This window comes from Octopus bimaculoides, chromosome 20 (assembly GCF_046866305.1).
Source record: "Octopus bimaculoides isolate indiv1 chromosome 20, ASM4686630v1, whole genome shotgun sequence".
NCBI classification, from domain to species: Eukaryota; Metazoa; Mollusca; class Cephalopoda; order Octopoda; family Octopodidae; genus Octopus; species Octopus bimaculoides.
In genome coordinates this window covers 8206468-8231467 of record NC_142947.1, presented here as the reverse complement: position 1 = coordinate 8231467, position 25000 = coordinate 8206468, and the positions used below count along the sequence as shown (strand labels likewise).

At 36.1% G+C, this 25000-nt stretch overlaps 1 protein-coding gene across 8 annotated transcripts in view; it reads left to right on the top strand.

Moving 5' to 3' along the window:
* Window positions 1-25000, top strand: part of LOC106869839 (sodium channel protein 1 brain) — a 313255-nt gene that overhangs the window by 112478 nt on the left and 175777 nt on the right. For 4 of the 8 annotated variants that reach the window (XM_089337955.1, XM_089337954.1, XM_089337952.1 and 1 more), the window contains exon 1: window positions 8440-8570. The exons of the other annotated variants lie outside the window; for them this stretch is intronic. In XM_089337955.1, the coding sequence (XP_089194081.1) occupies window positions 8508-8570 (63 nt within the window). In that variant the 5' untranslated portion in view covers window positions 8440-8507. Of the gene's footprint in view, window positions 1-8439; window positions 8571-25000 lie in introns of those variants that run through there. 8 annotated transcript variants of the gene reach the window in all.

Sequence of the window (25000 nt, the reverse complement as noted above, 5' to 3'; positions counted from 1 at the left end):
CAACTGGTTTTAAAGATGAATTATCTGATGTCATGAGTTGTTACATTGATTAGTTAAATGATTCTGAAGAAGAATTATCTGATGTTACCAGAAGTCAAGATATTGCTCTGAGTAAATACAATATGGAACTACGAAAACATTCAGGTCTTGGTGACAGGAGAACAACATACAAAAATGGACGCATTTACTTACTTGATGAATTTAATCAATGAAAATATAATCTATCAAACAAAGATAAAGGTTTCATAGGTTTTGAAAGTATGGAGGTGTATTTGACATGTAAGTGATTTGCTCTGAGACTGTGTGTTGAAACTAAAATGATTGCAGTTTCTCACCTAGTATCCATCTCCACTCTCACTCACTGCACCATGCCACTCACATAACAAGGAACAATACTGGACTAACCGATATTCCAGTCCCATTCATCACCCCCAACCCCACCCCTGTCCAACCCAACCCTGACCAACTTCCCTTGGGAACTACTAAATGGTGATGATCTCATTCTCAAAGCACAATCTGTAATAGAATAAGCAAAGAAATTCCAGAAGTAGAAGCAAACCCTGCAGCCAAAGGACCTTAAAGTTAACATAGCAAAAACCAAAGTCCAAATAAGCAAGAAAACAGAACTCTACTCCCATCAGGTAAGGGGCCTTACTAATGATATGTAGGAAAAGTATAGGTGGGAATTTCATAGTGTACCTAGTGCAAGTTACAGACAAGCAAGAGGTGCAGTGGAATCACATGAAGGTTAACAGAGAAAGCAATGTTTGTATGTGGAAGATGCACAGGTATAATAATCGCTTAAGACACGGGAAATAGCACATCTGTTAGTGTAGAAGATGCACTTCGTTTTATTTTTATTATGGATGGAATATCGTGAGTTGTTGGCTAGGAAGCTGGATAAGCGTAAGTCCACTTAGCACAATAATTGTTTTCTAATAATAAAATATTGAAAACAAGCCAAATTATCACAGTCTGTTAGCACAAACTTATGAAATATTGTTTACGCTATGTCAGCAGTTTTGTGAGGTAGGGTCACATTGTATCATTATGCCTCCTCCTTTGGCAGACACAATCCATACCTAATATGTCTTATGTTATTTAAAATTTGTTGCCTTTATCTTTTATCTCCTGTTCTTTACTTGTTTCAGTCATTAGACTGTGGCCATGCTGGGGCACCGCCTGGAAGAATTATAGTTGAACAAATCAACCCCAAGTACTGATTTTTTTAAAAGCTTGGTACTTATTCTATTGGCCCTTTTTGCTGAGGCTGAGAGCATTCCAGCTGGTGCCACTACCCACCTCTACCATAATAACACATCTTTGACACTGCATGATGCCAAACATCGTTTCTTTTGTGAGGCTCACTTTTATGATATCCGTCTTTGCCAGTTTGTCCATCTGGGATTTCCTCTCTTGCAGGCCCATCCTGTTTTATCTCCAACCTCTTTTTTCATGCAAATCTCATCACCATCCATACATATCACACAATATAATATACATTAATACATGCACGGCCATGTATGAGTGTGTGTGTATGTATACATACATATATATATATAAATATATATGTATATGTATATGTATATATATATGCATATATATGTGTGTGTGTGTATATATACACATACACATACATACATACATATATATATATATATATATATATATATATAAACATAACATATACATATATACACATGCATTTACATATATATATATGTATATATATATATATATATATATATGCATACATATCATATGTCAGGCAGACATAAAACGATGATGATGATGATGTATTATATATATCAGTTATATTTGCTGAGACCTCTACACCACAGCTACGGGACACAGGATAATGGACTTGTGTCATCATATCACCATCATATCGGCATCATCATTGCCACCGCCATCACCAGCACCATCACATTACTCATCGATATAATTAACACCACATTAAGCTTTCTATTTACCATCATCTGCATCATGACCATGATCATCACCATCATTGTCATCATCATCACAGCCAACTATCATTACCATCATCATCATCATCATCATCACTGACTTCATCACCTTCTTCGACATCATCACACCCATCATCATCAGCATCATTATCAAAAACTTCAACAGCAATTTGTTTGTCTATCTTCTTTGAAACATGTTTGACCACTTAAACAAATCATTTTTACTTTAATTCCTAATTATAGATAGATAGATAGATACATACATACATACATACATACATGCATACATACATACATACTTATATATGTTTATGCACACACACACATATATATATATATATACACACACACATATATACACACACACATATATACACACATACGTACACACATACACACACACACACACACGCACTTATATATATATAAAACCATTTAATTCCAGGATTTATTTATGTTTAACAACTCAATGAATTTAATAAAAGCATCTAAATATGAAACATCATGAAAATTGTTCAAACTGAAGTCCTTCTTGAGCAACACATTTTTCCATTCGAGTCAATACAAAATTACAGATAGTGTTTATGGAATTTTGATTTACTGTCAGGTGACTTTTGGCCAACTCTGTATTTATATATATATATATATATGTGTGTGTGTGTGTGTGTGTGTGTGTGTGTGTGTGTGTGTGTGTGTGTGTATGTGTGTGTGTGTGTGTGTGCATTAGAGGATCGCCTACGCTTAATTTTTTTGTTTCCCTTATACTTTATTTATTTGATTATACCAATATTGAATATATATAGTTTTTATATATTTTTTGCTTGGATTGAACCAACGGCGGTCTTGGATGTTTAACATCCCTTTGAAGGATTTTGGTCCTAACTTCTTTTATATATATATATATATATATATATATATATATATATATATATATACAAAGGGGCACTCTGTCAGTTACGACGATGATATGATGATCAACAGAATAACCTGCTCATGAAATTAACATGCAAGTGGCTGAGCACTCCACAGACACTTGTACTCTTAATGTAGTTCTCAAGGAGATTCAGCATGAAATAAAGTGTCTTGCTCAAGCACACAACGCATCACAGGGAATTGAACCCATGACCTTATGATCGTGAGCTGAATGTCCTAACCACTAAGCCATGTTCCCCCTCACACACACACACACACACACACACACATATAATAATGATAATAAAGGATAATTTTTTTTTTAATTGTATGAGTGGCCAGACAATTTCAACATGTGTGTAATTTTGTGATTTTTCAAGTGGTGAGATGATTTAGCATCTATTTTCAGCATCTAGGCTAGAAAAATTTTCTATACCCTTAGTTATAATTATATATATATATAATTATATATATATATATATATATATATATATATATATATATATATATATATATATATATATATATATATATTATACCGGAGTAAGCACATAAATGTGAAACAAGGTGGGAAAAAGAGTACTCAAATACCAGAGATAGAGTAATATACTTTATTTAAAAGCAGCAGAAATATAACAAAAGCTGTTACTCAGAGTTTCACGTTCCCGTTTGTCAGACAGTTTTGTTAAAACTGTCCGATGAACGGGAACATGAAACTTTGAGTAACAGCTTTTGTGATATTTCTGCTGCTTTTAAATAAAGTATATATATATATATATATATATATATATATATATATATATATATATATATGATGGACTCTGCCATCAAAGACAACATGCAAGCGTTCACCTTTTGTCAAACGATCTGCACAAATGATTTGTTACAGTGCTCCATTGAATTGATGTTTTCTGAACAGGTGCATGGTGTACCACACATCAGCTATCAAAGTTATCGCAAAGCAATATGAGATGGTAAATGAAGTGTTTTGCTTAAGAACACAACACACCACCTGGTCTAGGAATTGAAATCACGATCTAGCAATCATGAATGTAACACCCTAACCACAAAGCCATGTATCCTCACACACACACACACATACACACACACATATGTATATATTTACATATATAATATACATACATATCGTATACATAAACATTTAATGATGATGGTTATGCTATGTGTGTCAGTGAAGATAAAGTAAATATATATGTGTATACATATAGATATGTATACACACACGCATATATATATATATAATGTGTGCATGAGCATGTGTGTGTGTACATGCATACATACTCATATATAAACATATATTTATATTCATATTCATACATACACACACACACATATGGTTATTGATAAAAGACTCATGACACACTACTCCATTTCAAACAATGAGTTTTGCAAGTTTGTTTGCAGAGGTGTATTGGTAAATGTGTGTGTGTGTGTGTATTGGTAAATGTGTGTGTGCATGTGCGTGTATATGCATATGCACACATGTATACATGAAAGCAATTAATGTGCAGGTCATCATATAACTGTGTTTGTTTAAGAACACAATTGAAGAGTTTAGTAAACACATGTCGAACCATAAGTATTGTTTCCTAACAACAGGTCACTGATTTCAATGGATGGGGATTAAATGAAGTCTCAACTACACTTGTGGCCATCCTTACGGTCAAGTGGTTATTTTGTCTTGCAATGAGAATCATGGGATGCAACAGTGCTGGATTAACCATTAAGCAAAAGAAGCACATGCTTAGGGCAACAAGGAAAGGAGGGGGGCACCACAGAAATGGTAAATGGTTTATGGCACAAATGAAATCACTACTTAGTAAGGCGGCAAGCTGGAAGAAATGTTAGCATACCGGACGAAATGCTTAGCAGTATTTCATCTGTCTTTACATTCTGAGTTCAAATTCTGCCAAGGTCGACTTTGCCTTTCATCCTTTCAGGGTTGATAAATTAAGTACCACCTTGGTGAAAATTGGAATCAGAAATATGAAATGTCACTAAGCATCTTGTCCAGCATGCTAATGATTCTGCCAGCTCGTCATCCTAAACGATATACATATAACGATAAGCAATTTTACATTAAACTGAAGGACTTCTTAATACTTTTGGTAGAATACAAATTTATGATTCTTTAATGAGAAGAGTATTGACAAAAGGCAAAACTTTGAAGTCACCACCAATATTATTCTTGTGAAAGAATAAAATAGTGTATATACATACATACAAACATACACACACACACACCCATGCATATATACATATATATATATATTTATATATATATATGTGTGTGTGTGTGTGTGTGTGTGTGTGTGTGTGTGTGTGTGTGTGTGTGTGTGTGTGTGTGTGTGTATGTATACATGCATATATGAATGTATGTATGCATATATGTATTATTTTTTTTTCATTTTATCTAGTTTCAGCTCATGTGCTGTGGCCATGCTAGGGCACATATATGTATGTATACATATATATATGTGTGCATATGTATGTGAGAGTGTATCAACTGTATATAAACTGCATTGTTTCGTATTGTTAATGACTTGTAGAAAAACAATAAAATATTTACTAATTGTGGAGGAGCTTTTTCCATTAATAGAGTAAGAGCTATTGATTTGACTGGGACAAACACACACCCACAATACACACACATATAAGCATAAATTATATATATATATAAACACACACACACACACACATGTATATATACACACCTCAAGTAAGGACATAAATGCAAAATAAAGTGGGAAAAAAGATAATACTCAATACCTAAGGTAGAGTGATATGCTTTCATTAAAGCTGCAAATTTTTTTACAAAACTCTTACTCAGAGGTTTGTATTCGTGTTTGTCAGATGGTTCCATTCTCCTACAAATGGGAACGTGAAATTCAGAGTAAGAGTTTGCAAAAGTTTTGTAGCTTTAATAAAAGTGTGTGTGTGTGTGTTTGTCCCCCCACCCTACCATCACTTGACAACCAATGTTGGTATGTTTACATCCCCATAACTTATCGGTTCGGCAAAAGGGACTGATAGAATAAGTACTAGACTTCCAAAGAATAAGTTCTGGAGTCAATTTGTTCGACTAAAGGTGGTGCTCCAGCATGGCCACAGTCAAATGACAGAAACAAGTAAAAGAATAAAAGAATATATATATATAATATATATATATATATATATATATATATATACACACACACATACACACACACTCATACACACACATATAAATAGAGAGAGAGAGATAAAATTGGCAGAATGACTGACAGGGAGATAGAGAGATAAACAGCCACAATTACCCTTGAAAATCAAAAACTAAAGGTTTGATAAAGGAGCTACTTATTGGGATTGTTAAAGTAAACAGTGTCACTGCACACATCTTTACATGAAGGTTATTATAATTCTAAGAAGGATTTTGCCCCCAAGTGGGACAAATTGGAAACAGAAATGCATATAGCAAGTGAACTGAAAGGCGACAAAAAGACCAAAAACGCTCAGCAGCAAAAATAGTAAAACAACAGTAACAGTAATAATAATAACTACAAGTTACAGAAGCACTTGTAACAGCAACAACAATAACAACAATATGAATAATGGTAACAACAACTGCAACAACAACAATGGTAATAACTGTGGCAACAACAACAATAGCCACCACAGCAAGAAAACTATTAACAACAATTTTATGTCTGTCTCTACCTCCCTCCCATTACGAAATAAACAAGTGTTTAAAGCAAGACTCACTAATTATTATGTAGTATCTTCTCAATTAGCTGTTGTTGTTGTTGTTGTTTCTCTAATGATGTTGTTAATGTTATCTTTGTTGTTATTGAAGAATTTGGTTTTCTTATGGAACAACTTTTACAATGATAATGTGTGATTCTGTCTCCACCAGACCATTGGCTTACTTGTTTATTGTTCATATGTTCACTTGTTCACCACTTAATCTGTTCACCTGATCATCTGTTCACCCATTCAGTTGTTCATCCACCCACTCGTTCATTGACTTACCTCTTTGTCTGCTTACTTGTTCATTTCTTTAATCTGTTCGCCCATTCAGCTGTTCACCCATTCATCTGTTCACGTGTTCATGTTCATCTCTATATCTGTTCACCAGTCCATTTGCATGTATTTGGAGTCAGATTCTTCCTTCTCTTACTCTGAAAATGGCACCACAATAATGCACTGCTATGCATTGCCATGCACTGCCATACAGTTCCATGTAGAACATGCAAACAAGCTGCATTGTTGCTGTTTACAGACACAATTGGAAGCTGCTGCTGCTGCTGCTGCTGTTGTTACTACCTGTGTCTTTGGGAAGGTTTTCTCTCACCTGACTGCTTGATATTGTAATCTTTGACTGAAACTGCATCAATTGATCTGAGCGATTGATTTAATTCCCACTACATTTAATGGGTGTATACGTCACAATAGGGGAGACGCCCTTTCCAAGAACTTCTCTCTTTCTGGCTTTGCTGTTGTGGATCTAAGTTTTGCCTATATGGATATATACACTAAGCATGGAAACAAATATTTTACAAGGGTTTACTCCCTCTACCAACTGAGACCTATCTGTGCTCCCTTGTTTTAGGAACGCTGAGTTTAAATCACAGCTACGTTTCTGAAAGGAGAAGTTTTCTTCTTTTGTCTTCTTATCTTCTCTTTGTTGTTCTGGTATTTCAACAATTCTCACCCTATCCCTAACAATTATTGAATGCTAAATATTATCTAATTAATCCTCTTAATCAATATTTATCTGTGGTTAAGAGAATAACCATTATTGGCAATACTTTCAAGGTTATGTTCCTCTGCTCTTCATGTATTCGATGTGGCACTGTTAAAAAAATTTCTCGACATATGCTGGAGAAAGCAACAAACATTACCTCAGAGAAAGCATTTGGAAAAGTATTTCTTTGGATTTTGAAAAAATAGGGGTCAACTATCTACCCCTTCAACAAGCTTTTATATCAGCATTACAAGGACCTTAAGATAAAAGCTCACAAACCCTGTTATTTATTAAGGGTTTTCTTCAGACAAACAAATGATCCCTCTGTACTTGTGTCCCCTGTGAAACTTTCAAAGACCCACATTGTATAAGAGCAGCTGTTAGGGAGCAGTAAGGGATCTTTGTGGCTCTGATGTCAAACTAATAGTCTTATACAAAAAAAAAATATATAATCACACAATCACACATATACATACACACACACACACACACACACACACACACACACACACACACACACACATGTATATATATATATATATATATATATATATATATATATACATACACACGCACACACATACATATATATGTATGTGTATATAAAAAGATGTGCAAACATATATAAGTTTGGATATTCCAGTTGCTAAAGCATATGTTTCTTATATTAATTCATCATTCTTTACAAGGAAGTTTTCATAAAAAGGAAGTTTTCATAAAAAGGAAGTTTTTGTGAAGAAAAAAAAAAAAAAAAAGAACACATACAAACTTGCTAATGTTGTCATCTCTTCTCATCACATTGTGTTAGAAAATAATGCTGTCCCCAGACCAACACTTGTGTCTGCTACATTGAGAATGTTAAATATTGGCTCAATGTTGGCGCCATGATAGATTCCAAAGATGGCTACAGAAACTTTATTCACATCAAAGATGTTTTTGCTGGTGACGTAAGTTTGGTTAATTATCTTCCCTCTCTCTCTGTCTCTCTCACCAACACACACACACACACTCTCTCTCTCTCTTTCTCTCTCTCACCAACATTTCTGTAACACCTATAACATCATTTACTTACACTTTTTTTTCAAGTCTGATACTTATTTAGCGGTCTGTTTTGCCAAACCGATAAGTAATGGGGATGTAAACAAACCAACACAGGTTGTCACGCAGTGGTGAGGTACAAGCACATACACAAAGACACAAGGCACACACACACACACATACACACACATACACACATATATATGTGTATGTGTGTGTGTGTGTGTGTGTGTACAATGGGTTTCTTTCAGTTTCCATCTACTAAATCCACTCACAAAGCTTTGGTCAGCTCAGGGCTATAGTTGGCGATATTTGCCCTAGATACCATGCAGTGGGACTGAACCCAGAACCATATCAGTGGGAAGCAAAATTCTTACCACACAGCCACATCTGCACCAGTTTTTGAAGGGTTTATTTTCTTCCTTTTACTTATCCCTCCAACTATCTTTTACCATATTCTCTTGACGATTCTTCTTACTTAGTGTTGTTGTTGTTGTTATTGTTGTCATTTTTGTTGTTTATCCCTTGGTTAGCCCTGACATGTGACCAAAGCTTTTCAATCATGACCGCTTCATATTCTACAGGGACGTAGTGTATCTGGAATTACATTATACGATATATCTTTACTTTTACAGACATGGGATTTGGCTGCTATTTCTAGCAGGCCAATCGACTGCATACAGGCTTCTTCATTAGTCTGTTATTGTTGTTGTTGTTGTTGATATCTTTCCTCTCCCTTGTATGACAATAAATGAGCAGATGTTTTAGGGTATCAGCTTGATATCCTGCTGAATTTCAATCTTGTAAGAGCATCTTTGGGGTTTATCTTTCCATGGAATCATTTAAACTAGTGGTCCTCAGCTGTGATCCATGTGTCCCTTGGGAGTTCATACAAGATTTTGTTGTTAAAATTCATGTGCAATAAATTGGTTATATTTATAAAATAAGCAAAATGTTTTAACAATTTGTTTAAATATAGTGCTTTATAGTATTCAATAACAAAAAACAAGGTGGAGAACTGGTAGAGCTGTTAGCACACTGGACAATATGCTCAGTGGTATTTTGTCTGTTTTTACATTCTAAGTTCAAATTCCACCAAGGTCAACTTTGCCTTTTATCCTTTCAGGTTGATAAAATAAGTACCAATTGAGTTCTGGGGCTGGTGTAACTAACTTAGCCCCATCCCCCAAAATTTTTGGCCTTATTCAAAAATTGGAAAGCAATATTTAATTATAAAAAATATCTTTTACTTGTGTCGGTCATTAGACTGCAGTTATGCTGGGATGATTTTTTAAACAGTGAATGATTATGGGGATCCACATGAATAAAATAGAAATCAAAGGGATCCATAGGTAAAAAGTGGTCGAGAAACACTGATTTAAATGGTTTTGTAATGAAATAATCTTTCATAGCAGAACCCACAGACATTCCACAATTTATAAATGGTCTTCTATTTTGATGCATTAACCCTTTCGTTGTTGCATTTATTTGGAGATGCTCTGTATTTCTTTCAATTAATTTTAAATATAAGAAAGAATTTAGTAAAATAACTTAGTTATCATTAAGTTAGTGTTAGGAAGATAAATAGTGACTTAGGTTTGGTGGAAGATTTGAATTCAAAACTTATGGAAACAAAACATTTGTACAACAGAGCCAGAAGTGGTTTCAGATCTGTGTATGTGTGTGTGTGTCTTTGTGTCTGTGTTTGTTCTTCCACCATCACTTGGCAACCAGTGTTGGCATGTTTACGTACCCATAACTTAGTGGTTTGGCAAAGGAGACTGATAGAATATGTACTAGGCTTGAAAAATTTTTTAAAACAAGTCCTGCAGTCGATCTGGTCAACTAAAAAACCCCTTCAAGGGGTTGTGCCTATATATATATATATATATATGTGGGTGTGTGTATTTATTTATTTATTGCCCACAGGAGGCTAAACATAGAGGGGACAAACAAGGACAGACAAAGGGATTAAGTCGATTACATCGACCCCAGTGCATAACTGGCACTTAATTTATCGACCCCAAAAGGATGAAAGGCAAAGTCAACCTTGGCGGAATTTGAACTCAGAACGTAATGGCAGATGAAATACTGCTAAGCATTTTGCCCAGCATGCTAACGATTCTACCAGCTCGCCGCCCTATGTACATATATATAAATATTGTAATGGTTTTTGGTAAACAATTTTTACATTTCTGTAAATAATAATAATAGTATTTTATAAGCTTAAGGCTTATAAGTGATCACCATATAATGATTAAAGAGAATAGTCTAATATTGGGACATATAAGACCTCGACAGAAAAACATAGGGTTTACGTATGTATGGACCTCGAACATCGAGAGCTTATATACCCCAATATTAGACTATTTTCTTTAGTCATTACATAGTGATTGCTTATAAGCTTTCAGCTTACAAAATGGCAGTGTGGTAGGAAGCCTGCTTCCAAACCACATGGTTCTGGTTTCAGTTCCACTGCATGGCACTTTGGGCAAGTGTCTTCTACTATAGACTCGGGCCAATCAAAGCCTTGTGAATGCATTTGGTAGACAGAAAATGAAAGAAGCCCATCATATATGTGTGTGTGTGTGTGTGTGTGTGTGTGTGTGTCTGTGTTTGTCCCCCCACCATCACTTCACAACCGATGTTGGTGTGTTTATGTCCCTGTAACCTAGCAGTTCGACAAAAGAGACTCAAAGAATAAGTGCTGGGCTTACAAAGAATCAGTCCTGGGATCAATTTGTTCGACTAAAGGTGGTGCTCCAGCATGGCCACAGTCAAATGATTGAAACAAGAAAAAGAGTAGAAGAGTATATATATATATATATATATATATATATATATATATGTATATATATATATATACCTTAAGGAAACAGATCATTCTTTTACACACACACACTCATACACTCACCCTGTAGCCTAGTGGGTGTGATGTGATTGTGATTTCAACTTTTGCACTCGGTGCCTCTTTAGCAAAACACTTTAATTCACATTATCCCAGTCCACTCAGCTGTAAATGAGTCACATTGTGACGGACTGGCACAACACCCAAGGGAATGTTGTGATCTTGGTCATTTATATGCTGAGAAAACTGAGTCTACTTCTTATGACTCAAAACAGTATTGTCCACTATCCATACATGAGTGTGTGTGTATATACACATGTATGTGTGTGTGTGCATAATATATATTTGTGATTGCCTTGATAACGTTGTGTTATATATTTTTGGATATATTAATTTGACTGATATTTTATGCTTTTTGTTCTGTATCTAAATATGTTGGCCCAACAGAAATGGTCATTGGTAATGCATGGCGTAATCATTAATGAAAGGTGTAATTTTCTCCGTTTTTATTTTTGTGATATAATTTATATATATATATATATATATATATATATATATATATATATATATATGTATATATATATATATATATATATATATATATAATAATATTAGGGACAAAATCCAAAATTACAGGTAAAAAACTCAATTAAAATCAATTTATAAAAAATTAAAATTAAATTGGTTATTTTCCCTAAAACTATATATATATATATATATATATATATATATATATATATATATATATATATATATTTGTATATATGTATATATGTATATATATGTGTGTGTGTGTGTGTGTGTGTGTGTGTGTGTGTGTGTGTGTGTCTGTGTGTGTGTGTGTGTGTGTGTGTGTGTGCATTTATGTATATATGGAGAAAGCCTTTGACAGGGTCCCCTGATCCCTCATCTGGTGGTCAATGAGGAAACTAGGGATAGAAGAATGGTTAGTGAGAGCTGTGCAAGCCATGTACAGAGACGCTGTCAGTAAGATGAGGGCTGGCAATGAGTACAGTGAAGAACTCCGGGTAGAGGTAGGGGTCCACCAAGGTTCTGTCCTCAGCCCCCTCCTATTTATCATAGTCCTCCAGGCTATAACAGAGGAATTCAAGACAGGATGCCCCTGGGAGCTCCTCTATGCTGACAACCTTGCACTAATTGCTGAGTCACTATCAGAACTAGAAGAGAAGTTTCAGGTGTGGAAGCAAGGACTAGAATCGAAGGGCCTTAGAATCAACTTAGCTAAAACCAAAGTCCTAATAAGTAGGAAGGTAGAAAAATCACAAACACCTTCAGGTAGATAGCCCTGCTTGATCTGTAGAAAAGGCATAGGTAGAAACTCCACTTGATTCAGCTGTAGAAATGAGTTGTGACATCACTGGTGCCAAGCTGTATTGGCCTTTGCCTTTCCCTTGGATAACATCAGTGGTGTGGAGAGAGGAGGCCAGTATGCATGGGTGACTTCTGGTCTTCCATAAACAACCCTGCCCAGACTTGTGCCTTGGAGGAGAACTTTCTAAGTGCAATCCCACAGTCATTGGTGACCAAAGGGGGTCTTTAGCCTTTACCTGGTATCAATGTAATTGACTAAAAATTGTACTCCACTGCAATCCCTTAAAACTTGCTGGCCTTGTGCCAAAATGTAATCAACTAAAATCCCTTAAAAATTGCTTTGTGCCAAAAGGAAAAAGAAAATAATAATTAATACAACTCTATTACCAAATAATTAATACAACTCTATTACCAAATACTGAGCCTTTGTTTACAATTAAATGCAAATCAGCACTTAAAAACTAATTACTTGATTGCAGTAAATCTTACATCTCTACAAGTAATAAATTAATTAGGTTTTCTTTCAGTAGTACATTAATTAATCCTTGACTAGTAATTAATTTATTACCACCCCATACACACACACAAACACACTCACACATGCACACACACATGCACACAGACACACGCACACACGCACGCACACACACACACACACACATGCACACACACACATACATGCGCACACTTCCTATGATCTCACCCTGTACCTCTTATCATGTACCATCAATCAACTTATGACACAATTCTACTGTTGTTCTTTCTTCTTTTGTCATCTCACAACCAATCAGCCTCTCACATCTTTATCCTCCATTGACCGTGGAGGCATGTGGCTCAGTGGTTAGGGTGTCGGATTCATGATCGTTTAATTGCGGTTTCAATTCCTGAACTGGGTGATGCATTGTGACTCCAGTCCATTCATCTAGCAAAATGAGTAACCTTGCAACAGGCTGGTGACCTGTCCAGGGGGCAATATATGTGCCACAGAAACCAGGAAGCCAGCCCCAGGAATCTATATGACTCAGAAAGGATCTTTATCCTATATTTCCTTATTTCTTTATTGCCCACAAGGGGCTAAACATAGAGGGGACAAACAAGGACAGACAAAGGGATTAAGTCGATTACATCGACCCCAGTGCATAACTGGCACTTAATTTATCGACCCCAAAAGGATGAAAGGTAAAGTCGACCTCGGCGGAATTTGAACTCAGAATGTAGTGGCAGACGAAATACCACTAAGCATTTCACCCGGCATACTATTGATTGGATTTGATTGGTAGGGGATGGACACATGACTGGTCTTTAAAATTTTTGTAGGTTCCCTGCTATGTCCGTGTGTTAGTATCAAGTGACACAATGTTTGGCATCATAAGTTAAAGCTAACACAGGTGACTGAACAAGTCCAAACACTCAATGCTCTGAATGTTTTCTGTCAAGTGTTTGTAGAGAATGAACACATGATTAAGTTATGCCTTCTTAAAACATTTAAAGAGCACATTCAAAATGAGATAATTTGAGAATAGAGAGGAATGAATGATGTAATTGCTAAGTACTGAAAGCAGAAGTTTCGCAGGGCCAGACATGTTGCAAGGTTCACAGACAATAGGTGAACTTGTGCAGTTGTGACCAGAAAAGGCCTCCCTGACAATGGGAAGATAATTTAGTCAAGCAAATTGGGTCAAGATGGAAAGGAATGATGCAATCGTGACAAAATTGGAAGTGCATTGTGACCAGCAGTTTACAACAGCATCTGATAGTCTGGATACTGTGATATATATATATATATATATATATATATATATATGTATGTATGTATGTATGTATGTATGTATGTACCATTTAACATCTATTCTCCAAGCTGGCATTGGTTGGATGGTCCACCAGGACTGAGCTATTCTCCAGTGTCTGCACTGAAATAGTTTCTAAAGGGGCTGGATGCCCTTCCTGATTGACCATTAGCCACTATGTAGACTGTATATAAAGTGCCAAAATAGACAACTCCACTATGTAGACACAGTATATATATAGACTGCCTAGATAGACAATTCCATTAGCCACTATATTGACACACAGTGTACATGCTGCCTAGACAGACAACTACATTAGTTACTATATAGACCAGTGGTTCTCAACCATGGTTCATATTATCCCTTGGGGGTCCACGCAAGCAAAATAGTTCTTTGGATTCACAGCAGCATTTTATGGATCCATGAAAAACATTTTGCTTTCAATGTATTTATTGCAAGAAACAGTTCCTTTCTCTGATATTTTATGTAGTTCAGCCTACACAAGGGAATGTGTGATAAACAAAATAGGCATTTTGAAAGACATGTCTATAAAATTAGCTTTTAAACATCAAATGGCTGTGGGGATCCACCAGAATTAAATAGTAATCAACAGGGTCCATAAGTTAAAAAATAAATTGTTGTGAACCACTGTGTACAGACTGCTAAGATAGACAACTCCATTAGCAATAACAATCTCTCTTTAATATTTTCTAGGTTATTCTATTAGCAGGAATTTAAGTTTCTTATTTTGACATAAGAACTGCGTTGCTGTAGTTGTGGCGGTGATAGTGGCAGTGATGATAGCGGTGATGGCGATGGTGCTGCTGTTGTTGCTGCTACTGCTGTTGCTGTTGTGGTGATGGTGGTGATGATGTGTAATATTGCTCTGTAATGGTGTAGTGCCAGTGAGACTTTAAACGATCAAAGAATTTATGTAAATCATTAGAAATATGAAAAAAAAAACAACCAACAAAATTCTCTCCGTATTTATTTTATCAATATTCCAATATTCGTTGTTATATTCCCAAAGCTGTTAGCTTCTACCATATTCTACAACATTCCTCAATCCTTGTGATATTCCCAAATCTCGAAGCTTCTACAATGCTCCATAATATTAGCATCCATTCTTTTGAAATTTTCAGAAACTCAATTAAAACCATTCCTCATCAATTAACAACTAAATCTTGTAACCATTCCACAACCACCACAGCCTGGAGGTGTCTAACCTTTGATGTCTGTAAGAAAACTGACAAAATTTTCTTCAACCAAATATTTGCGTAAACATTATTTTGACATTAGATGTTGGTGATTCATCATTTTCCCATCATTGATTCCCGTCATTATGTATTCTGTTAGCAGCCATTCAGCATTCTTCACCGTTTCATAAATTTCTATTTGAATAACTTACAAGAATGGTCTCTGTCTCACATGACTGACAAAATTGAAGCACTACATGTGTCTTCCTGTCAACTTGTATCAGACATTTCTGCCTGTTAAGGGGCATAAACATCCTCATTTTTATCAAAATATAAGAAAATTATGTTTTTTGGAACAGTAGATTGCATAGTGCATAAAGCTGGCACAAGGCCAGCAAGATCAGGTGAGGATGTAAGATGATTACATCAACACCAGTGCTCAACTGGTACTTATTTTATCGACCACAAAAAGATGAAAGGCAAAGTCAATCTCAGCAGAATTTGAACTCAGAATGTAAAGACAAATTAAACGCCTCTAAGCTTTTTTGCCCAGCAGACTAAAAATTCTGCCAGCTCCTTGCTTTACATAAGGCTATAAATAATGATATGGAAATATTGGGTTGAAAATCCCTTTTGGATAGAAAATTTGAAGGATATCTTTAAAGCTTTCTCAACCCAATATTTACATACCATTATTTGTAGCTTTATGTACTCCGAATCCACTGCTCTAAATAAAGAATTATTTCATGTTCTCTTGAAAATTTATAAATTCTTATAGGATCAATGAATATATATATATATAGATAGACAGACAGACAGACACACAGACACACAGACAGACAGACAGATAGATAGATAGATAGATAGATAGATAGATAGATAGATTGGTAGATATATGTGTGTGTTTGTATATATATATATATCTATATATATATATATATATATATATATATATATATATATATATATATATATATTATATAATGTATATATATATATATATATATATATATATATATATATATATATATATATATATATATATATATATATAAATTTTATATTACATATTGATATATGCATTGAATATATGTATGCATGTATGTATATGTGTATGTGAGTGTGTATGTATATATATGTAATGGGTGATGTCGACAAGTCATAAATCCTAAGTTGTAACAGACAACTTTAAACTTAAAATCAGTTTATGAATTTTCCTGAACACATTTTCTCCAAGAATTTGGTTTTAGATTAAATATAGTAACAGACAGACATTACCATAATATTAGAAGCAATGGAGGGACATTCCCATCATTTATTAGAAATTGTTGATTTATTACTCCAAAAAGAATATAGATTCTTTCATTGCTTTTCATATTTCTGAAATTTCAATTAAATTCCTTTTTATTCTCATAACTGAAGACTCATACCATCTGCAATCTTCCGTTTCTCTTTTATTTCTTCTTTATTTCCAAAGTGTTTTACTTTTAGAATCTTCCACACCATTTTTTTTTCTTTCTTGCTTTTGTATTTATATATCTTGTAGCAGCCTCAAGAACATGATTGCTGTCTTTTGTGTGTGTGTGTGTGTGTGTGTGTGTGTATCCTTATTTATTTATTTATTTATATACATACATAGATAGTTATAGATACACACACACATATCTACATATTTATACATACATACATACATATATATGTACATATTTATACATATATGTGTATATATATATGTGCACATATTTATACATACATAGTTATGCATAAATGCATATATAGATATATATATATGTGTATGTGTGTGTGTGTGTGTGTGTGTGTGTGTATGTATATATGTTTGTGTGTGTGTGTGTGAGTGTGTGTGTGTGTATTTACACACTCACATGCATATATATGTACATATTTATACATACATATATATGCACATATTTATAGATACACATGTAGATGCACATATTTATACTTGCATGCATATATATATATATATATATATATATATATATATATATATGTATGTATTTATACATACGGACATACATTTACATATTTTTACTCACACACATAGAAACACATTCACACTTGCTTTATTTTTATCTCCAAACATTCTAGCTTTCTAGAAACATCCATGTTATTACACGCGATTTTTTTTTTAATATTTTTATTTCTCCATTTTTTTTTTTTTTCCTCCAATAATTTCAAAAGCTCAATTAAATCCGTCGATTTAGTTTTCTCTCCCCGCCATAAAAATGTTATATGCTCAGCAACCACCTTCACTATTTTTCATATTTCTAAACCTCGGTCAAACCAGTTTTCACATTGTATAAAGAGCACAGCATGAACGAGGTTATTTTTTGGTGAAATTCCATTAGAATTCCTGCCGTTATCCTAATTTTGATGCTGCAAATAAAAATATAGTCAACACTCTTGAATTTTTTTCATATTTTTTCATTGCATTTTGTAATTTTTTTCTATATTTTTTATCAATAATTACCAGTTTTCTCATCTTTTTGAAGTCAGATTTCTTTACGAATTTTAAGGAGGGGGATGCCATTTTTTTATAATTTTCTTTTTGTTCCTCTCTCTCTTTCTCTTTTTCATCATCAATGACCCTTTTTGCTTTTCAGTTTTATTTCTTTGTATCTAATTCAACAGCTTGGATATTAGTTCTGTTTAAATTTACATTGACATCATCAACATTAGCAACATAAACAACAACATTAACAACAACAACAACAACAACATCGAGAACTGTACTGCTATATCAAAATAAACCGCATCAACATAAATAACAATAATAATAATGTAAACAACAACATAACAACATCTCTAATAATGGCTTCTTTAGTCTAATGACTTTATAATCAATTACTTATGACCTCAGTAAATCACTGGTATCAACCACAAGTTGTAAAATTAATAATGATGTAATCTGAACTTAAGACAATAAGATACAAAATTATGGCTGCTGTCTGCTACAGTTTGTTCCAACATAATAATAATGGTTTCAAATTTTGGCACCAGGCCAGAAATTTATGGGGAGGAGGTAAGTCAATTATATTGACCCCAGTGCTCAACTGGTATTTATTTTATCGACCCTGAAAGAATGATAGGGAAAGTTGACCTTGGTGGAATTTGAACTCAGAATGTAAAGACAGACAAACTACTGCTCAGCATTTTGTCCAATGTGCTAATGATTCTGCCAGCTCGCCAAAAGAAAATCACTTGACAACCGATGCTGGTGTGTTTTCGTCCCCGTAACTTAGCAGTTTGGCAAAAGAGCCAATAGAATAAGTACTAGGCTTACAAAGAATAAGTTCTGGGGTCGATTTGCTTGACTAAAGGCAGTGCTCCAGCATGGCCACAGTCAAATGACTGAAACAAGTAAAAGAGTACAAGAGAGTAAAGAAAATTACAAAGAAACATTAAATAGGTATATGTGGTTGGACAAATCCCACAAAGACAAAAAGGAGAGGGTAGAAGTTATTATGCAAAATATATAAATGAATGACTCAAAAATTTAAGCAGAAAACGAGTGATAGAACACACAATAATTAAAACTGGATAATTAAAATTTGTGTTAATCACCATGTTCCTTGATTAAGCTTGTTGTACTTCCTCTTCATCCTCATCCTCATCCTCATCTTGCTCACAAAAGGTACATCAGCACCCTGCTTCACATTTTTCCTCATTGTGTTTGATTTTTCCTTTGGGGCTTTTCCATGTTTTGGGGGTTTTTTTGTTTTGTTTTTAAGTAATCAGCTTACCTCCAACAGACTCCATTTGGTCACCCTCCTTGTAAGTGGATGGAGCAATACCACTATGAAGAGATACTTCCTGGTTATTTAACTCTAGTTTTATAGTTGTTGTTGCTGTGGCAACTTTCATCTTTACCATTTTTGGCTGGAATTTCTTGGGTCTTATGGCCTATTCCTGATAATGAATGATGGATCAATCCTATTTACTGACTTATGAGTTGTTTCTGATGTCACTTCAGGACTTATAATCTCCATAATGTGCTCTCGTTGTTACTTTAGCTCTTTTAAGCTGTCTACGCAGGAGATCTTTAAATGAGTTTTGCTTCCACCTGCGTTAGCAGCTGGGCTATCTACCTTGAATATTGAGGCTTACGTTTCTGCTCTCAACACCCAGATGCCAGGCATTCCATTTTAGTCTTTTCTTGACCCACAGCTGCTTATGTGTATGTGTGTACTTATATTGGGTGTATATTTACATTTTCATACATATATTTGTAGATGTAGTTGTACTTACTTGCCCTTGCAACAGCATTCACTCATGGTGGGTTGTGCTGACTCTGACCAATGAGTCCACCACATATATGTGTGTGTGTGTGTGTGTGTGTGTGTGTATATATTTATATACATATATATAATCAGCATATGTATATATATATATATATATATATGTAGTTATATATAACTGTTTTAATCTATACATGTAACTCAATAAATTTGCTGAGTGCCCTTCTTTCATTTGTCCACTCACTCATATATATACATGTATGTATGTATGTATGTATGTATGTATGTATGTATGTGTGTATGTATGTATGTATGTATGTGTGTGTGTATACATGCATGCAGAACTATATCTCAGGGAATTCATTTGTAAACAATAACAACAAAACAAGAATGAAAATAAACAAAAACGAAATTAATTTAAAAAATAGATTAAAAATTAATAATTTATATACTTTTATGGGGTTTTTTTTCTTTTCAATTTAAGTTGCTTTTTTTTTAATTTGGAAATTAATTCAATCTAATTCTAATTTATCGATAATATTAATCCTTGTTATTATCTTCATCACCACCACCACCACCAACCACCAACCACCACTGCCACTACAGCCACCACCGCCACTGCCACCACCACCACCACCATCATCATCATCATCATCAGTAACATCGACATCAAACGCACCATCCACTTTAACACTAATATTGTTTCACTTGTTATTTTTGCTATTATCCTCTTACTAATGTCAACAGCATCATCGTCATCGTCGTCATCATCATCATCATCATCATCATCATCGTCATTGTCCTTGTCATCATCATCATCATCATCATGCAGCTAATGGCGGTCATGGTTGCAGACTAGTGCTGACAGAGTAGTTAATGGTATTCTGCCATTGATCCAGTATTTGTTGCCATCAATAGCTGATTATTTTCCTCTCAACCCTTCCCCAGTGTCCTTGCTTTTCCTCATTCCCAATCCCACATCTCCCATAAAACATACTCTCACTCAACTATTTTAAAAACAATGACAATGCTGTCCTGTTATCTTATAATTAATCCCTTTCCCTATCCCCACTTACCGTCTCGGAATTCCCCCAAACACCCTACATACCAACCCGCCACCATCACCACTACCCTCACTTACTCACAGCCCACCACAGTCGTCTACAAATTACCCACAATCATTCATACCCACCCACAATCACACACATCCATCCTTAGTCAGTCCACAGTCACACATCCACTCTTAGTCACCCATTGTCACCCAACAGTCACATCCAACCTCAGTCACACACACTCAGTCACCCCACAGTCTCACACAGCCACCTTTAGTCACCCACCAGTTACATCCAAGCTCAGTCACCCCACAGTCACTCACATTCACCCATGGCAATCCACATAATTAACGCTCCATTGCTTATGATGACAAGGGTTCCAGTTGATCCAATCAACGGAACAGCCAGCTTGTGAAATTAACGTGCAAATGGCTGAGCACTCCACAGACATGTGTATCCTTAACATTGTTCTTCGAGAGATTTGACATGACACAGAATGGGACAAAGCTGGCCCTTTGAAATACAGGAACAACTCATTTTTGCCAGCTGAATAGACTGGAGCAACGTGAAATAAAGTGTCTTGCCCAAGGACACCATGCACTGTCGGGAATTGAACTCATGACATTACAATTGAGCCAAGTGCCCTAACCACTAAGCCCTGGAACATCACTACAATCTGCATAAACTCATAATCATCGAAAATGTTCCAGTCATGATCATCATAGCTTATTTTCATCATCATCATCATCATCATCATTTAGCATCTGTTTTCCGTGAGGTCCAATGTTCAAAGGGTGCTTTTTACATGCCACCAGCATGGGTGCCAGTTATGTGAACTGGCATTAGCCACAACTACAATTTGGCTTGATGGGTGTTCTCAAGCACAGCATATGGTCAAAGCTCTCAGTCAGTTATCATTACTAGAGGATCATATTATTAAAGGTGCCATTTCCCTGACAGACTCAAGTCTAAGTTGAAGGTGTTTTGGTGGCTAATTCTTGTATAGTGGGTGACTATGTATGGGGCTGTCCTCTCAGTGTGAGTGTATGTATTATATATACATAGACACAGCATGTAGATGTATATTATATGGACAGGCACGACATATAGATGTTTATTACATGTACACAGAGAGAGTGAGTAGATACTTATTATCTACACATGCAAACATAGTGTATGGATGTTTGACTAGATTGACAGTCACAGTGTGTAGATGTTGACAGGATAGACAGACACCATGTGTAGATGTTGGCTGAATATATGAACACTGTGTAGAAGTATAATGTATAGATAGACACGGTGTGTAGATATTGTCTAAACAGAAACATTGATTTCATCCATAAAGCACAATTACAACCAATGAAGACCAATTTCTGGCAGTCTTGTAGCAGACAAGAGGGGGAAGGGTGATAATGAGAAGTTCCTGAAAAAATTATTTAGTTTTGGTCTGCCTTCTTTAAACTGCAGCATTGGAGATACAAATCAATATATTACATAAGCATACATATATAAATGTAAACATTCATATATATATATATATATATATATAAATGATTACAAATCAATGTTCAATATACATTCATGTTTATACATACTTATGATGCGTAGAGACAAGTTACTTGAAGCATTTAACGAAATAGAAGGGGATATAGCATCATACAACGTGGAAGACAATTGGAGATTTCTGCGGGACAACCTGTTGAAAGCCACCGACCAGATTTGTGGGTGGTGTAAGGTCCCCTCCCAACCCAGAGTAACGTGGTGGTGGAACAAGGAGGTAGACAGGGCTATTAGACAAAAGAAACAAGCTTGGAAGGACTGGAAGAACGGTGGTAGCAGGGAATTGTACCAATGTGCCAGAAGGGAGGCTAGGCGACAGGTTTATTTAGCCAGAGGGGAAGCAGATAAGGAAAGATTTGCCAATGTTCTGCGCCGTGAGGACCAAAGACTCGAGGTATTTCGGGTTGCAAGACAGTGTAGGAGAGAGAATAGTGATGTTGTAGGACAGAAATGTGTTCGCATGGATGATGGTACGCTTGCATTAAATGAGGATGCAAAGAAAGAGGTCTGGAGATGCCACTACGATAGATTGCTTAATAAAGAGAATGAATGGGAGAAAGAGAGCCTGCCTTATGTCGACCCAATAGAGGGACCAGCTATCCGAGTTGATAGTACCAGGGTAGATAAAGCAATTAAGAGTATGAAGACCGGGAAAGCCCCCGGCCCATCAGGAATCACTGCAGAGATGCTCAAAATATCTGGCAGTGTTGGCTATAGCCTAGTCACCCGTATTACGAACCAGGTGATACACGAAGGAGTCATACCCTATGACTGGTGTAGCAGCATCATAGTCAACTGCTACAAAGGTAAAGGGGACGCTTTAGATACAAATAATTACAGAGGCATCAAGCTGTTAGATCAGGTTATGAAAGTTACAGAGAGGGTCATAGCCCAACTAATTAGGGAGCAAATCAATTTAGATGAGATGCAGTTTGGGTTCGTGCCAGGTAAAAGCACTACTGATGCCTTATTTCTAGTGAGACAGTTGCAAGAGAAATACCTAGCCAAGGATAAACCTCTGTACCTGGCTTTCGTTGACATGGAGAAAGCCTTTGACAGGGTCCCCCGATCCCTTATCTGGTGGTCAATGAGGAAACTTGGGATAGAAGAATGGCTAGTGAGAGCTGTGCGAGCCATGTACAGAGATGCGGCCAGTAAGGTGAGGGTTGGAAATGAGTACAGCAATGAATTCCGGGTAGAGGTAGGGGTCCACCAAGGTTCCGTCCTCAGCCCCCTATTATTTACCATAGTCCTCCAGGCAATCACAGAGGAGTTCAAGACAGGTTGCCCCTGGGAGCTCCTCTATGCTGATGACCTTGCCCTAATTGCGGAGTCACTATCAGAACTAGAGGAGAAGTTTCAGGTGTGGAAGCAAGGTCTAGAATTGAAGGGCCTTAGAGTCAACCTAGCTAAAACCAAAATCCTAATAAGTAGGAAGGTAGATAAAACACAAACCCCTTCAGGTAGATGGCCCTGCTCAGTATGTAGAAAAGGAGTAGGTAGTAACTCTATAAGATGTACCCGGTGCAAGCTATGGACACATAAGAGGTGCAGCAACATCAAAGGCAGGTTAACTAGCAAGTTAGTTTTTGTTTGTGGCAGATGTTCAGGTGCAATAAAGACTGCAAACAAACAGGAAACAACTTCTATCTCATTCCAGGGTGAAAAACTAGAGGTAGTCGATAGCTTCCGCTATCTGGGCGACCAAGTTAGTAGTGGGGGTGGGTGCGCTGAAAGTGTAGCTGCTAGAATAAGAATAGCCTGGGCAAAGTTTAGAGAGCTCTTACCCCTGCTGGCGACAAAGGGACTCTCACTCAGAGTAAAAGGCAGACTGTATGACGCATGCGTACGAACAACCATGCTACATGGCAGTGAAACATGGGCTGTAACTGCTGAGGACATACGTAAGCTCGCAAGGAATGAAGCCAGTATGCTCCGTTGGATGTGTAATGTCAATGTGAATACCCGTCAGAGTGTAAGTATCTTGAGAGAAAAGCTGAACATTAGAAGCATCAGTTGTGGCGTGCAAGAGAGACGATTGCGCTGGTATGGACATGTGGTGAGAATGGAGGAGGATAGCTGCGTGAAAAAGTGCCACACCCTAACAGTTGAGGGAACCCGTGGAAGAGGTAGGCCCAGGAAGACCTGGGCTGAGGTGGTGAGGCAAGACCTTCGTACATTGGGCCTCACCGAGGCGATGACTACGGACCGAGACCTTTGGAAATGGGCTGTGCGTGAGAAGACCCGGCAAGCCAAGTAAGATCGTTGCCAGTGCCCCTGGACTGGTTCTTGTGCGGGTGGCACA